This window comes from Ruditapes philippinarum, unplaced genomic scaffold, assembly GCF_026571515.1.
Source record: "Ruditapes philippinarum isolate M1 unplaced genomic scaffold, ASM2657151v2 ctg898_1_1_1_1, whole genome shotgun sequence".
In the NCBI taxonomy this organism is placed as follows: domain Eukaryota; kingdom Metazoa; phylum Mollusca; class Bivalvia; order Venerida; family Veneridae; genus Ruditapes; species Ruditapes philippinarum.
In genome coordinates, this window is record NW_026865396.1 from 127179 (window position 1) to 145977 (window position 18799).

General features: G+C 32.0%; 1 protein-coding gene across 3 annotated transcripts; it reads left to right on the plus strand.

Annotated features, from left to right (window-relative positions):
- Positions 1-1478: 1478 nt before the first annotated feature.
- Positions 1479-18162, plus strand: LOC132728833 (uncharacterized). Of its 3 annotated transcripts, none has more exons than XM_060714511.1 (13): positions 1479-1589; positions 6759-6898; positions 7867-8181; positions 8827-8947; positions 10011-10198; positions 10448-10590; positions 10925-11096; positions 11904-12004; positions 12410-12635; positions 13033-13160; positions 13536-13704; positions 14353-14508; positions 17230-18162. In XM_060714511.1, the coding sequence occupies exons 2-13, from the start codon at positions 6823-6825 to the stop codon at positions 17493-17495; spliced, it is 2061 nt and encodes a 686-aa protein (XP_060570494.1). In that variant the 5' UTR covers positions 1479-1589; positions 6759-6822; the 3' UTR covers positions 17496-18162. The 3 variants fall into 3 exon arrangements, with proteins under 3 accessions (XP_060570494.1, XP_060570493.1, XP_060570492.1); XM_060714510.1 differs by having other exon boundaries at positions 1530-1589; positions 6807-6898; positions 13036-13160; XM_060714509.1 differs by having other exon boundaries at positions 1531-1589; positions 6807-6898.
- Positions 18163-18799: the final 637 nt, after the last annotated feature.

Here is an 18799-nt window from a genome sequence, read left to right on the forward strand (position 1 = left end):
TATATTCAGTTGCTGTTTTCAAAGCACCACCATCAAGTTGTTATCTTGTTAGTAAAAATGCTACAACGGATGGACGAAAAGACGGCAGGGGTATAAAGCTGTTAATCCTATAAAATTTTACAGCTGTAGGTTAATTAATACTTGAGTTATTGAGCGAAAACTGTTTCCAGTTTAAAGGTGATAGTAACCTTGATCTTTGACCTTGTGACCCCAAAATCAATAGGGGTCTTCTACCCAATATGGACAATCATCCTATGAAGTTTGAATACTATGGGCCAAATGGAACTTAAGTTATGCTCCGGAAACCATTTTCAGTATTAAGCTAATAGTGACCTTGACCTTTGACCTTGTGACCCCAAAATCAATAGGGGTCTTCTACCCAATATGGACAATCATCCTATTAAGTTTGAATACTGTGGGTCAAATGAAACTTAAGTTATGCTCCGGAAACCATTTTCAGTATTAAGCTAATAGTGACCTTGACCTTTGACCTTGTGACCCCAAAATCAATAAGGGTCTTCTACCCAATATGGACAATCATCCTATGAAGTTTGAATACTGTGGGTCAAATGGAACTTTAGTTATGCTCCGGAAACCATTTTCAGTATTTAGCTAATAGTGACCTTGACCTTTGACTTTGTGACCCCAAAATCAATAAGGGTTTTCTACCCAATTTGGGCAATCATCCTATGAAGTTTGAATACTGTGGGCCATGCTCCGGAAACCAAATTGCTAACGGACGGACGGACGGACGGACAGACGGACGCCAGGGGGTATAACATAATATGCCCGAAATTCTTTCGGGCATATAAAAAATATGGAGCTCTTAATTCCCCGGAACATATGGTCAAAATTTTTGCGACAATATCTTGCTTTTTTTCAGAATATTTATTTCAAACTTCCAACTTTCTGGTTGCAGTTCATGCACCAGAATATTTATTTCAAACCTCCAACTTTCTGCACCAATACATAGAATATTGGTATATAAAGTCCCATGCAGAAACCCATCAGGTATTGTAAGTGGTTTAGTGGTGGATCGAACCTGCAACTTCTAGAATTCTAGTCCACGTATACGATCTGCTTTGAATACATGATTTCCTATCAATATAATAAAGTACTTTAATATACGTGAAACCATGTACAAAGCATGTACGAGTTACTAGTATGTAATACATATACAAAGTTTTCAAATGTTTTTTTCAAATGTTAGAAAAGATTCACATCAACGGAACCAATTTATACTTGTAACAATAATAAAACAACAACAACAACAAAAAACACAAAAAAGGAAAAGAAAACCAAACAAACAAAATAGCTATGCAATTGTACAATGATAGTGTTAATAAATATTTTTGTAGTGTTAATAAATATTTTGTAACATTTACGTAAAAAATTCACTTAAATGACTAAATGAATAAACAGATTCGAATACTTTTCATTTATGTACGAAATTATTAAGGAATTTAATAAGTTAAAAATGTACTTAATTTTTAAAGTGGTTGATAAACGCAAGCTTAGAATACACTTAACCAGAACAGAGTGTTCGCCGTCCGAATGAGCATCAAGACTTTCAGAGTGACATTTCAAAGGTAATCATTTTTTTTAATTATTGAACGGCAACTATTAAGGTTAGTTAAGGAAGACGGTCTTTAATTGGAAAATTAAGATGTTTTTCTTTATTTTTGTTATCTTTTTAGAAAAGCAAAGAATTAAAATGTAAACTAGGACAGAAATATTTTTGCGTCGTCATCGTCGTTATCATTGTTCAAAATCTTAATTCAACCCATTTCTCAAACAATTCGAAAGGTATCAGCATGAAACTTGGCGTAATTAATAATCATCATAAAATGTAGTTGTAAGATAAGGGGCATAATTTTGAAAGCAATATTATAGTAGTCATATCCCTTTTTAACTTTGAAATTGTGTCAACATTGACTATTAAGTAGACTGATTTCTATGAATTGTATCAACATGAAGTTTTGGAACACTTGTTTATAATTACAAGGTGCAGTAGTAACACAGGGGATATTATTCGGAAATAATTATTTTTGGAGTTATACCCCCTTGTAATATTGTTTTGGTCAAATTTTGCCTATTAAGACGAGCTTTAACACCACAAGCGGTACTCTTGTATTATCTTTGTCATTCATTGATATATTTTTCGTTTATTTTTCCGACTTTTTTCCAATTTTGAAGTTTTTTCTACTTAAATGAATGCTAATAAGTAACGATTAGTATACATTAAGTAAGGAAATCCTGAAAACAAGGGTTTAATGAGAAACAATATCAAACAGGACATTTTCATTTTTATAAACTTCAAGGAAAAAAAAACAAGGATTAAAAGAAAAAAAATCAACAATAGATTTAAACAGCCGATTTTATTTCTATCAAATATCATGAGTTAGTTAATTGTTGATCTATATTTACGAACATTGTGTTAATGTTCCCATCCATTAAACCTTGTTTAGACGGTATTCTTGTATTGTAAACTACGATATATGTTGGTGTGGGGCGTCCGTGGTGGCAGAATGGTTAAGGTCGTCACATAAAACCACTTGACTCTCGCCGCTCCGGGTTCGAATCCCAGCAGGAACTTTAGATTTTCAATTGTTGAAGCTATCCAGCTAGCTTATGGAATGTACGTGGTTTTACTCAGGTACCCGTTCGTGCCGGAAACAATGCATGGACAGGAACCTGATGTCTCTCTCCGCCATATGACCTTAAAACCCAATTGATTCTGCTGACATTCAATAGATAGACATGATCTTTTCGGAATGTCCATAATTTTTATGATGAGAAATATGTTAAGATTCGACGGTATTTTATGTGCGCTGATATTTTAATCTCATTTTGGAATTTTATTGTAAACTATTTTTGTTCTGAACAAGAAGCAATGATGTTTTAGTAACTACGATCTAAATTGTCCATTTTTCCTTTTTACCTCCTCAATTCTTCCAAGACATTTTCTTTTCTAATCACATAATGATATATTGACTTATTATTTTCTATTTTCTGGTTTTCTCTCCAATTTCCAAACGGTTCTCTTATACTTATAGTTAACGCTTAATATGCAGAAGTAAGGAAATTTTACAAACAATGCTAATGCTAACAAATTGATGAAAGGATTTGTTTTATGAAATAAGCAATTCCAAAAAAGAAAAAAAGCGGTTAAAACAGCTGATTTAGTAATATGTGTCTCGTAATACAATACAATACAATACAATATAATATTTCTTTATTTAGTCAAGGTTACATATTAGGTAACAACAGATAATTGACATATAATATAATTATTGAGCATATGTGGGTGTATTAAACAAAATGTGTATTGACAGATTTTAAAGAGTTCAAGTAAAAAAGAAAAGGAATTTTATTGAAGATGCACATAACTTTTGAGCATAAACATTACACAATGGCTATACATTTTCAGGCAAATTTAAATTTTTCCTGACAAAATATACATTTTTAAACTTGTTTCTCTTTAGTCTCATACAAATTGCACAATGGCCTTCATTTAGATGATATTTGGTTTATATAACTGTTCTACAGGCTCATTATTACTCCCAGGGTCATTATTTATATACTTTATTATCAAAATAGAGAAAAACAGAATCCCTAAAGAAAGCCCAACGAGGCAAAATTGAAACGTTGCAGGCTGTTTGATTGAGCCTGATCATGGTAGTTTGCAAGCTTCCGTCCACGCCCCCTAGCACCGGCTTAGTCAGAATTCAACATTATCATGAACTGGTAACTTTTTGAACTTTGGAACATCGTGAGACTTTTAATTTGATAGCTGGCTGCTGTATGATGGACGATGATGATCATATTCTTTAAATGAAAAAAATGTGAATGTTTTTTTTAACTTACTACCATGTACAAATGTATGTACATAGTAGTAAGGCAACAGAAGAAATAAAACAAAAATATTTTCAAAGTTTTAGTATAAGCCACTTTTAACACTGATAGTTGTTGCAATACGTATATTTCGGTCCAGACCTCAACTGCTTTCAATGTCTCCAAAAGGATAAGGAAAAAAATTAAACTCATGACCCTGACACAAATATCTGGATGTGCGATAAGGAAATCTTATCTTAAAACGAAAGCTAATTTGATTATGATATTATGAGTCAAGAACACAGGACACTCTTCTAGTTGCTTTCTATGGGCTGCCTGTTTCAGTTGATTCATAACTGATAAACAAAAATCAAGGATTGTAGATGAACTGAAACAGGCATCTTGGTGGAAAACATCTTGAAAAGTTCTTATCGTTCTGAACTTTAAGCGGAAATAATATTCCATAACCAAAACAGTTTTCAGTGTACATCCAGATAATTGTGTCAAGTGTTTGTTTTTCTTTGTTGTTTTTCTTTTGTTTATTTTGTTTATTTTTTGCTTTCTTTTTCTTTTTGCAATTTTTTGTAAGCGTAAAAGTTTGACATATTTGAGTAGTTAGATAAAAAAAATGATTTGAAAATTGATCAAAGCTTGACGTAAGGCATTTTAGTATGCAGTTACCACATTGATTAACCGGTCATTGTCTAACGAATTATTTATTTATTGTGTGGCGTTTTTTAACCGCCTTCTTTCATTTAGACAATGTGGTGCTTCTATTTATCATTCTTTTTACAATCTTACAATAATGCCACAATATCCTTCAAGATAAACTTTATGTTCCTCATGATTTTGTTTTCTCGTTACCTCCGCAAAAGTTGAACCCTGCCTCTTAGGTCACTACTTTTACGAGGTCTAAAATGAGAACACATTAAAATTTCCTGTCATAACCTTCAACTGTCATAACCTTCAAGGTCAAGAGCTTTGGCACTTATCATTTGTACATAAGAAGGTGGTCTTCAAAGTTAAATATAAATAAATCATGATCCTGGGAACACAAAGTCATGTAGTGAAACAGTGATGGGCATACCTGTAAAACTACAGAGCTAAAGCTTAACAAGTGAGATTACGTTTTTTTTGTCATAATAAACACTAGTTATTTTGTATATAAGTAGTATTAGTTTGAAATACATTCCGGTAAATGTTTAAAACTTCATAAAAAATGAGTGAACATTGCGTTATGCTTAAAAGCTCATTAAACTTCATTTTCTTATTTTCTTTGAATTAATAATTTAATAATCATCTTAAACATTGAGTTAAAAAGGTCATACAATTTAAATCAAATTTGTCATTAAGAGAATAGAAAAAAGTTCAAACATATATATATATTTATCATCGGATCTTTGCATGTTTATATTTGGAAAATACTACTCAAACAAATAAGTGTTTGAACTACACTTGAAATGAGCTGCATTTAAAGTTATTTTTCCCTGTAATTAATAATTACAATTAAAAAATTCCTTTAATTAAAATTGTTTCTCACACAACTTTTGTTTGTATTTGTATATCAAGTGTTTCATTAAGTATTCTTATGAATAAAAAGTCTTGGAATTTGGAGATAAAACCGACAATGGGATGTTTTTCAATGTAAAATATGAATGAAACAGAGCAATAATTAGAAAACAAAATGTCTTGGAAAGAAGTTAAGATGAAATAAAGAAATATGAACAAACTTGATAAAAATTTCCAGACATCTGGTAAAGAAACTAAAAATGCATGAACAAATTGTAAAATCTTTTCTTCTTAAATTTTACGTTGAAAATCAACAGTATCAACTTTTACAATACCGGATTCTTCAACTCTGATTCAACAAATTCAACAATAGGACACTTTACAATACCGGGTTCTTCAACATCTCATTCAACAATAGGACATTTTAAAATCGCAGTTTATACAACATCTTATTCATTAACAGGACATTTTACAATACCAGGTTCTTTAACACTAAGTTTAACAATTTCAATGATGAGATATTGAGCGTTATAGTATAGGGTTAACGCACGTTTTTCCCGTATTATAACGTCTGCAGAGTCCCGAGGAACGGTTGGTGCCCGAGCATTTTCATTCTAAACTCATTTCGGGGTTTTATATGATACGCAAGCATTTAAATATAATATATCGTTCTTTATCAGGTCCTATTATAAATTATATGTTATAAAATAAAGATAAAACTATCCAGTTTTAAATAATTAATATCATTATCATTTGTATAATAGTTTTGAATAGTTAGATTGTTTCCCAACAATATCAGTTTTAAGTGTTAACCATAACATCATGTCAGATTTTGGAAATGTCAGATTTTATCATGTCAGGTTGTTTTTATGTACATGTATTTTATTTCAAATTCGGTTTTTTGCTGTTTTAAATTTGACAAGAACTTGTCCTGTAACTGTAGATATTACATTATTATATTTGGCATTAACCTGTTTCGTAACATCAGGTTGTTCTATGTTTAAACTATCAGCTTTACAATATCACACAATATTATGTTTTTGCGACTTCTTGTTTTATATATAATTATTGACAAAACAAAATTTTCCTATATACCAGTATGAAAATATCATATTTTTGAATTGCAGGATTTGCAATATTATCTTTACAATATAAGAAAGTATAACAATATCTGCTTATACAATATCATGTTTGCAGCACTTACAGGAAATAAACTTTGTGAAAGCCATATTTTAAGATATCTTGTTTTGCAACGTAAGCTGTAACTTTAACATGCTTCATTGTTTTAATATTTTGGATTTTGTGATATCTTGCAGTATAACAATATCATGCTATGTTCTGTTTACAAAATATATTTAGATCGTTCGATATGGAGACCTGTATCTCATTTTAATGTTAAATCTTCTTCTTTTCAGTATATTTTAGAGAAAAGTTCATTTTGATTGTTAAATTCCTTTCTGAAGGTATTCTGTGAGAAAAATGAACAGATTTCTTTTAAATACATTGGTCCAGTTGACAAGTTTTGTTGTTTCCTGTGAGGGTTTCTTCATGGTTCGTAAGTATGCCGTTCTTAATGTTTTTGCCCTCCAATGATCTTCATCTTGAATAAGAACATACTTCCTAGCATAATGTAATTAGGACAATTATATGTACCAAATATTCACATCATACGTTACGATGCATGAAGATATATTCATTTTAAGCTTTGAAATCAAATATAGATTTTGAATGAAGTAAGACGAATAAGTAGTTCCACTACTAAAACTTTTGAAAGGCAAATCCTAAATGATTTATGTTTTTATGAGAGAATTGATATATAGACCTAACCATCATTTTGAATCCATAGACCCTTATTTATAAAAAAAAACATCTAATAAGACTAAAATTGAAAACATCGTTAAAGAAATATAACTGTAAACAAGTTGAAAGTTGAAGTTAGAAAAATACCTTCTAAACTGATTTCTACAATAGTTTGAATTTGGTATTTGGCTTGACTTTCTAATTTACATAAAATATCAATCCTTTACTTTTTTCTATTTATTTAAACAAATGCATACTTTTGTCTTATTCATACCTGGCTTTTTACTTGAGAACAAACATGTTCATACCCGTAAAAATAAAACATGTATTTGGATTCGAAACATGTAGCTTTTTTATCATAAGCAAGCGTCTTATCACTTGTCTTGACCACGGTCTGTCTCAAAATTCTATGTAATAAAAAAAATCTTACAATTGTACTTATATTTAACTTCGAGTTTCTAAGTAGTCGATAATTAATACTTTTATCTTAGAAGAATGTTTGTGTATTTCTTATTTGCTATTTTTTTTATGTTTTATTAGAAATGACTTATTAAAAAATGAGCCAATCACGTTTAATACAAGGAGTGATTAACCAATGCACGATTTTTATACGATGCGATCATTCAAGTATCAAAAACAGGTCATGTCCACCCTACATGTCTCAAAAGTTAAGTAGATTTCAATAACGGCAGGGAACAAACTAAACTATTATATATTTTCTAGCTCGTTCATTCAATGGTGACCTCACTCCTGTAGACCCTGAAATATGTACCACACAGAGCGTCACATTCACATGCACGCTTTTCAACCAGCCGAATCCAAAACACAACATAGGGTTTGCTATAAAGAATAAGGAGACTAAACGCAAATTTATCCGTGTTGGGCAGGACGAGGTCAAGGTCATAGATGAATCAAGGTCAGAATTAACTCTAAACAATCTGACAACAAAAACATTTGTACAATGTATCAACGGGGAGTCACCGAATGATACGGATGAAGCAAGACAAATTGGTCATACATCCACTGTACAGATATACCGTAAGGAATATGTTGTTTTCTCTATTTATTTAATGAATTAATTGACTCTTGACTTATCATCATCATCGACAACGTCATCATCAGCAACAACATCTCCATCAGTTTCATCATCATCGTCGCCGCCATCATCATCATCATCATAATCATCATCATTATCATCAGCATCAGCATCATCATCAACATCATCATCATAATCATAACAATAACAGCAACAACATCTCCATCAGTTTCATCATCATCATCGTTGTCGCCATCATATCATCATCATCATTATCATCATCAACATCATCAACAACAGCAACAGTATATCCATCAGTCTCATCATCAACATCGCCTTCATTATGATTTTCATTCATGTTTTCATTAACATTTTACATTGTTAAAAAGTCACGGTTGACTTTGGTGCAGCAACCTCATTATTACTGTCATTAGTTTCATTCTAGAAATTATCTATTCTTAAGCATACATACTTAAAAATGTCATAATTTTCTTAAGCGAAATGTGAATACTTAGCACTTCAGAATTGCACTTTAAATTGTTATCATCAGTAGAAATATCATTTCAACCTAAACTTATAGAAATGAAAAAGCTACTTTACATTTATTTGTACAAATATTTATTAATAATAAGTTTAATATTTTGTAGCCATGCCAAGCAAAGTGGAACAACTTGATTGTATTGTAGATAATTATTATGATTCGATGAAATGTTCTTGGGACTATGGCACTGCTTATAAGCTCGGTACATTTAATGTTACATTTCAATGGTAAGTTCAGAATATAACATATAACCAACGAGACGAAGAATTCTTTGTACAAAAATATTATTTCATTGTCTATTTCTATATTACTTTTTTCTATTTATATTTTTTATTGAAAATATATTTATTCAAATGAAGAGCCGATCGGTAGTGATTACACTGTTTTGAAGTTTAAATGAGCCGCGTCACGACAAAACCAACATAATGGGTTTGCGACCAGCATGGATCCAGACCAGCCTGCGCATCCGCGCAGTCTGATTAGGATCCTACGCTATCGATTTCTTTACTTGTTATAGTTTGTAAGAGAACAGTATGGATCCTGATCAGACTGCGCGGATGCGCAGGCTGGTCTGGATCCATGCTGGTCGCAAACCCATAATGATGGTTTTGTCGTGGCACGGCTCAAATTGTACTAATTATATGTAACTGCTCGCGATTGAGAGTTTTTCACCTTTGTTTTACCTTTGTTTAAAACATATTTTATTCGTCACATAAAAACATATTTTTTTTACATACATGACATTTACAATCAATACATTAGATTAGATTAGACTGGGAAGCAACCTTATGCTGATTGAAGTCTTTTCTCTTTGATTCCCTTATGTCAACGATTTTCATTTGTTAACTCCTGTTTTGGGTCCTGGTGTTTCACCAGAAGCAAAAGGCAAATAAAAGTATAATTAAATAAAATTAAAAAAACCCCTAAAAATCTCAAAGGAAATCTATACCCCAGGAAAACAATAATTGTTCACCAATATCTGGGTATTTGATATTAAATACTAAATTCCTCTGTCACAGACTTTTCTTCAAACACCAGTTATAATAAACGACATGACAACCTTCCATTTGATAGCAACGAGTAATATTTGATACCTTTATTTGATTCAAATTATCCTTCTTACCCAAAACTAATATACAAATGTACATTTCACTTGAAGAGCATTCAAACGTACTTACACTATCCGAGACCGTGCACGCAAATAACAGATTTTAATTATATTAAGTTCACACAAGTGATATTTCCCTTAAACATCGGTTTTACCAATTTGTATTTTTGTATTATAATAAGGAGAATTCCTATGTTATCTGCCTCATGGATCAACTGTCCAGACCTGAATATTAAACACGGTTTTTGCCGCTGGAAGAGCACTCGTACTGGAGACTTTTCAATGAAAATAATAGATACAAAGATAACACTCAAACAATCATGTGGCATCAGTTATTCTTCAACTTTTACAATAGATACCACTAAAATAGGTTAGTATGCTTTAATTCGATATAGAGAGTCTATAAATAATGGTTTTATAGTATTGTTTTTCTAATTCCGAGAATATAGTTCATACGTAAAAACTCAAATTATGAATATATTGAAAGAAAATGTGATTAGGTATTGCAAAGGTTTAAGGTTAAAATCATCCATTTTCATTACCTGAATTATAATATAATGAATATTTTACAGAGGTTTCATATGACTTTTTATCACATACTTTTATTTTCTCCTAATAGTAAAACCCGACCCCGTGGCGAAGTTAACATCTACAACCATCAACAGTACTTGTGTTATTGTAAAATACCATACAAACAACTCTCAGATGCAATATCCAAAACAACACAAACTGATAATTTCGAACAAATGGGATGAACCAAATGTATTTATTTCTGTTTTGTTTTCTTTGTTGTTTCCTGACCTTAAATAAATTACATAAAACGACAAAATTGAAAATTCGTAGGCTTGGTTTTATCACATCCGTGCCTGCTATAAGTATAGTTAGTATTTTTTATGGAAGTCAAAATATCACTTTGTTTACAGTTTGTTATTTTCCTGGCAAATTTAAACAATTTAAATTAATGTTTCCTCTTTCAAAAGAAGTAAAATTTATTAATTTCTGAGGCATAATATGCCTACATATTTTGAATTTGCCATAAATTGATGAATGGTTCAATCCGATGACGATGTCAGTATCTTTACGTTTTATTGGACAGGAAATAACGTTTAACACAACATACTGGTCAGAAAAAGGGACACACAGACGGACAGTTTGTAATCTACATCCTTATACAACATATACCTTTTCTGTCAGCATACAACCGACTGGAGACGAAGCAGGTTATTTTAGTGACTCTAGAACCACGGAGGCAACAACGTATTCTGATAGTCAGTAAATTTATCATAATTAATTCGTTTTTAATGTTTATTATATGTACATACAATAAGAAATTTAAAGACCGGATTAACTTTGAAATATAAAACTAAAAGGAAAAAATAATCTATTTTTGCCTAATTTGCACATATTAAACATGTAATGCTCTAGAAATGTTTCAAAAAGTATACACAGTGACTTGTTGGTTAGGTTAGTTAATTTTAGCGCACAAACTTCACACTCCACCTTTGCAGTGAATATAGAGAGAAATTAAATTCCTATAGGAAGTCAAACACGACAAAATTGAAAATGCTGCAGACTCGGTTTGATTGAGTATGTTCATGGACGGTAATGGAAAGTTACCTGAAAGTTACCGTCCACGCCCCCTAACACCCACACCCCCTTACACCGGCTTAAATATTGATATAATTGAATCATTTTGACTAGTACACAGTGTAGTATCATAAAGAAAGTTTTTTTTTGAAAAGCCATCCTGTCCGTACAATTTATTTTTATGTTTATTTAGTATGTAAATGACAAGTTTGAAAATGAAATATTGTTTAAGCTAAAACAGTGTAGCATGATTTATAAACCAGTCGGTTGTTATGTCGCACTGTTATGGGGAAGGGTTGGTGCAGGGCGGGGGAAGGGTCTTAATATGCTCATACAAAAGAGGTAGGGGGTGGTTATAACTACAGAACATACATGTATATTTATAAAACGAGTCAAAAAGGTAATACATTATGTTTCATATTTTGCTATTTACTGCTTAACATTTTAATCTAAAATAATCAATGTAAAATATATATTCATAATTTAAGTACCTAGTGCCAGTCCAGCTGTTGCAGAAGGGGGTTACAGCTTCAATGCCATGGAGTGTAAACATTTGAAGTCTAAAAGACGTATATGTATACCACTGAAGGTATTAAACATATTAATGTTCTGTTGGTATAATGTTTTCTTTAAATTTATATTAATTAGTATGAAAGCTAAAATGAAGACACATATATAAAAATAAGTTAGTGTACCTTTTGTCCCTTAGCCAGTTGCAGGACATAAAACAGGTCAGGTTATTTCTCGGGTAAGCTGAAATGTAAAGGAAAATGAAATTTAATATCTTTATTGTAAAATTTATATAGATATTTCAGTAAGGATGTGTAATAAAAGAAGAAAATACCCAATATATTAATGTAATTGCTTACATTTGAAATAATAAAAATGCTACCAGACATAGCAAAATTGAATAAAAAAAGAGAATCTTATCTGACTCGTTAACAATTAGACAGTATTAAAAATTAGAGGAATAAATATATAATGACATTTTCAGCCAATTGAAGAAGAAAATGAGAATGGTCCGATGAATGGTATTGTTTTATTAGTCACGAATACTGACACCGGTGAGCAATTTGATGAGGAGTTCACAGAGAAGTTGACATACGTCTGTCTGTCTGACCTACAATGTAACACAAGCTATAACATCATGTTCAAGGCTAGAAATGTTAATGGGACATCTGAAAAGAATTCTTCATTGTTCATACCCCCAGTGGCACTTGGTATGTACGTTTCTGTTCTTGCGGATAAAACAACAGTTAATTTGTTAAAAAAAAGCTTTTATGAAAAAGTTTAAACTTATTTGGACAATAGTTCCGCTTATTTAACTAATTTGTGTGATAAAATGATAACACGTATGTTTACACAGTATGTTTAGCAATAGTCAGCACAATGGCCAGACCCCCCCCCCCCAACAAAAAAAAAAACAACAACAAAAAATCACCTTTCTTGGTATTGTTATATAATCGTTCATTTCTTTATTCGAAAAATGATGCCAGAATAAGGTTACATGTATAACAGACAATGAGACGAAAATTTGTGAATAATTTGAATGTTTTGGTTTTGCACATGGCAACCCGGGAAAATAATGATGATCACAATGATGTTTCTAATTTTAAGAAGTTCCTCCACTAGAGGTTAAAGTTGAAGCTGGACAAGACACAGATGTGTACATGAGTTGGACACAAACAGAAAATGCAACCGGTTATATGGTATTCTGGTGTAGAAACAGAAACGGGAATTGTGCGGTAATCAGGAAAAATATATCGCTGAACCTTATTTATTTTCTCTTAACACATATTTCTGGACATAAACTATCCAGTTAATGGTGTTGTACAATAATTAGTAAAATCACATTCCTTAGATATAAGTATAACCATCTTTCACCTTCCTTTGAAATATTCAGTTTGATATCTGCCATTTGCATTGACCCTTTCAATTCCTGCAAATAATATCTATTCCATTTAATTGTCCACTATCACAGGTACGTTGAGCTGTTGATGATGCTTGGCCCATTTGCAGATTATTTTTAAAATTTATTTTTGTGTGACAAAACATATTTTCCCAATGCTAGTAAATGATTATGTCGAATCAGTGTTTTTTTTTTAATTTCTTTATATCAGACAAGAAATGGAGTCGATTGGAAATATTTCCCTATGGACACAACAGAAGGCATTATACGGATAAAAGGTGAATACTTTCCACGGGACTTTTTGTATGGTGTAAGTGCTTTAACAGAGACAGGCGGCGGTGGTATAGAGTGGCAAGACTGTGTGTACCTACGGCACGCCGGTAAGATAAATTGAAATGAATTTTAAGTCAAGTCGAGAAAACAGAGATGTTCAAGAAATTTAAAAATAAGGAATTATTAACTTATAGAAATTTTCATTTTACAGAATAATAAAAAGAATGTATACAAAATAGAGAAAAACAGAGTCCCTAAAGAATGCCCAAAAGGGAAAAATTTAATACGTAAAGGCTCTGCTTGATTGAGCCTGTGATGGACGGTACTGGAAAATGTAAGGTTTTGCAATTAATTTCTACAAAGAGGTATTATCAAAAAATAGTGATGATGCCTCATTGAATCCATATTGTAATTTAAGAACTTTAACCTTTAAATATTTGCATTGTAGTTTTCTTATATAAATGCAGTCAGATATTAATGCATGTGACGAAAGAGTATAAAATGATTGAGACGATGATCACCTTTTTCACGGGGCTTACTAACATAGAGAGAAAAACGGAATCCCTAAAGAACGTCCAAAACGGTGCAGGTGCGGTTTGAATGTGATTGAGCCTGTTCGTGGATAGTACTTGGAAGTGCAAGCTACCCTCCGCGCCCTTTAGCACCGGCTTAAACCGAATGCAATATTTAAACATACCAATGACGCCATTATCAAATATCTATATATATTTACAGACATCTATATATATTTACAGACCCGAAGAGGGAACCGAAGAATGTAGTTGTGTCGTTAGGTTCTGAAGACAATACGCTTGTGGTCACGTGGGATAAACTAATGTGTAAATCGGACGAGCCGTACATAGATATGTACAACGTGCGATACACACAACTAAATAACGGCAATGAGAAATGTAAGTGTTTGTGATTTTGCAACCATTTGCTTAAAGTCTTTCTTCCAATAATCAATTAATGTTTTTATGTATGTTGACAGCGAGCTCGACGAGCTGGCCCGAAGGGCCTGCTCGCAAAGCGAGCTTTACGGTAACGCGAGTACCTGCTAAGTGATGGTTTTGAAAACTTTCGTCCAAAGTACCGAATTGGACACATCGCAACCTTTCAAATTTAAAGATAACGATAAAAACTGAGGAATTCTGACTGAAAACGGATGTGTAGACTGGTCACCCGCGCACGTTTATTGGACAGGGAACCAGAATAACGGAAGCTGTGTATAAAAAATGAAAATCGAAGGCGCCATTTTGTTTAAAATCTGATAAATAAAAACAATTTTTTTGTCGAATTTTGTTGTGAAAACTATCTAGAATGAAAGAAAATGGTCTAACTAAGAAAATGAATCCGAACACCAATATCTTTTATTCAGTCGTTAACGCTGTACAGACGTTTAAAGTATTGTTTACGTGACGTCACAATGTAGCGCCAAACAGCACGTGCAAAACAAACAAATCAAGTACGCTATTTTAATGTCGCAAACGTTTTAAGTTTAACATTTATTTCACTTTAAATAATCTTTATTTCGCTTGAAAAATTATAGAGTGAAATAAAATAAACAAAGTTTTATCAACAATTTCAAAGCTCGTTATTCTTTTCACGACAGGGGCGGAGCCATATTTAACACCAATCTCCTACGCAGTGATCTCCCCTTATCAGTACAATTCTGCCAAGGGAGGTAATCAGTGTGAGGAGTTTGATTTAACACAGGGCTGTGACTAAAATAAAGTTTCCTTTTAAAAGGAAAGGCTTGCACAGTTGTGCCTTCATCCCAACATATTTATTTGTTTTTATTTTTGTAAAAACGAATATTTTTGTCAAAACGATTTGAAATCTATTCTCTATTGTATAAAACTAATAAAGAAAATAATCAATTGTAAAAATACTAACGTGAAGATCTATCATACTGAAAGGAAACAAGTGTGCACATTTCATTTAATTAATAAGCATGTTCCCATAAATCATCACGTGGTAAGGTTAATGATATGCATGGGCTATTTTTAGATTACCTCACCAAGTTCAGTAGATCTAAATATAACTCGATCATGCACTGTGTGATTTGGACCACCCTTTGAAGACGGAATACTACTACAGTCAACATCCTCTATTGTGTAAAACTAATACAGACACAAAACAATTATAAAAGAAACTAACTTTTGCGTCTTGAAAAAGAATTGAAACGGAACAATTTCGTTTATAATTTATTACGGTTTAAATCAATAAATCAAGTAAAAATACGAATCCTATTTATATAAACAAACTGGGATTACCGAAGTAACTAAAAAAGCTTAGATTTCCGTAATATTACTTCGTCTGATTCCGCAGTATGACGGAATCGCCCGAATTGTCACGATTGCAATCGGAAGTACATCGGCTATTATCATTAATCCGAAGAGTGACGGAAAAGGCCGAAAAGTTGCGATTGGCACGATTTCAGCTGGTTTCCCGTTCAAACATGCACTTATAAATGTAAGCAGAAAACCACCTAACCGGAACAGGTTTTCCAAATGAAATGGCAAGCCAAAAAGGATTGGAGCACCACACTAAATACCGTATTCCGGTATATACCGGACAAGGCGCTTGAATGATAAAATGCTAAAATCTTGTCTTTTTACCCAACGGAATGAACTTTAACAGGTCTAATTCATCTTTTCACACCGAAATCAAGTACGATAATCCAGGAAAAATGTAAAATTCGGCGAAAAAAACGATATTTGTCTATTTTGTGATCATGATTTCTGCAAGCGTCTAGAGGTACTGCTCCAATCCTGTATTGAGCTAAATCCTTAACACAGTACGTGTGACGTCACACGCACTCGTTACTGCATTTGAAATAAAAATGAGCGATTATTGGGATTATTCATACTATTTCACGTAAAAAGTACATCGAGCTCGCTTTGAGGCTTTGCCTTTTTCATATTAATTTTTGGACACCCGTTACTCATAGACCATGCTTTCCTGTATTTTTGTTTCTTTCCTGTATTTTTGTTGTTTCTTTCCTGTATTTTTGTTTCTTTCCTGTATTTTTGTTTCGGGAAGCACTGGACTTTCTTTTACATTACCCTTAATCTATGAAGAGTTACGATCATTTGTGATGTAAATCGTTATTCCAAAATCAATGAGATTCAGGGATTTTCACACAAAAATACTAAACATATTGGGTTGACGACGTCGTGCGTTGACTAACATGTTCACAGATAGACGGCAGGTCACTTCTGTTGTCATCGTCATTTTTTTCAGGATCAGAAAGCGCACAATCTCTCCTATTTCTATTTTTTACATTATCATATTATTTAAGAAGTTATGGCAGACTTAGACCTATCATGAAGCCTTATATGTGATAGTTAAAATATGTTGAAAATATTTTTGAATAACCTTCGGCAAAAATTATTATTTTATTTGTTCGTTTGGACACATTTTCCTATAGATTTTTAAACTTGTGAATGACATCAATATATTTTTTATGATAATGTTTTTAAATTTCGACAAATATCAATTGTCTTGAAAGAAGACATGCTTATGATTATGGTTTCTGTCATAATGATTTTTAACTTATTTTGTTTTTAACACTGAAGAATAAATGTTTCACATATGATCCATGCAGTTTTATTCTCTGTTATCCACAGCTTTGAATGTCTCGTCTTCAGTAGAGGCAAGGGTGACAATCAGGAACCTACAGTATGATCAGACGTACGTTGTTACAGTGAGAGCGGTCACGGACAGAGGCCATTTTGGACCTGAAAGTCACCCAAAGAGAGGTGTTGTTAAACCGAATAGCAAATGTGCCGGTGTGACAATCAGTACCCTCGAAGATGTTCAACCGTATAGTGCTACAGTAAGTGGGGTCACAGAAAAGGAACACCTTGAGACTAGCAAAAACATTTCTTATTAAAAGAACACGGTGTAAATACTTATTCTATGAATATGTACATGCTTTGATTATTTGTAAAAAATAGTTTGACAGATGCTTAAAAACGCTTATACGTGTAGTTTAAAGTGAGTCAGTACACATGTACTTGTGACACTTTGCAGATGGGTCATTATATGCGTTACGCCTAGTAACATTTTTCAAACATTGTTTAGAGTGAATATGAGCATCCGTTGCTTTTTTCTTATTTTTAAACATTTTCACAACGAAGAAAGTGAATGTTTTATATTTATAATTTAAAATTCCTTTCTGTCTATTGTACTTAAAGTATATAAAAATTCAATAAATTCTTGTACTTGATTTTTTAAATTTGCTTCTTACTTGTGTTGCTTTTTTTGCGCCGTAGCCATTTGCCAACCTGTTTTTTATGTGAAGGTTAAAATTAAGAAGAAGATATCAAAATTATTAAGGACTTGAAAGCACAGCACATCAACTAAACGGGAAAAAATTATGTTTTTTTTTCATGAGTTTTATCTCCGAGATTTATTTTAGTTTCTAAATTATTTTAAGTTTAAAATGGAGGTTAAAATAACAAACACAGGCTTAATATTTCTTTGAGAGAATATATTGAGTGTTCAATAGTTTAATAGACAAGCAATTAGTTTCCAAAAATAAAAAAGTTCTGAAAACACATATGACTGTTAATTTTTTTTATTTATGACCTACATTAGGCTAATGCATTGCCTACACAGAAAATATTATATTACTCTTGAAATTGTGAAACATGAATTCAAAGCACGATGATTTTATATGTTATATTTTTGCAAACGGTAAAGGAATTTCTTAACAACAAACGCTATAAAAGGAACCATTGTCGCTCAAACCTCTCTCATCTTCCCCCTTCCAGCAACGGGTCTACGATTTTCAACTATTTGTTTTGTTTCCATTGTCTTCTTTCCCATTTTTACAATAATAATATGTTTGTCAAATTATTAAGACACGAAACATTTAAAGACCTGATTGAAACTTGCCAGTGACTAAAAGGTTACGATAAAGAAAATTCCTTTAAAAAAGAAAGGCTTTGTAGTTTATGAAATCACCAACCTTTGATGACCTTTATGCAACTTTTAGTAAAACAATATTCTTTTTGGACTATAAGAGTTTTTTTGCATATACATATACTCATATTATGTCGTTCAAATTGTTTTTTTAAGATGTGCGAGTGGGTATTATATTCATTTATATAATCGGAACCATGTATTTACTTATATTTAGTCCAAATATTTAAACGTAAACCGCGGATTTGAAGCTATTTTTTACAATGGTCA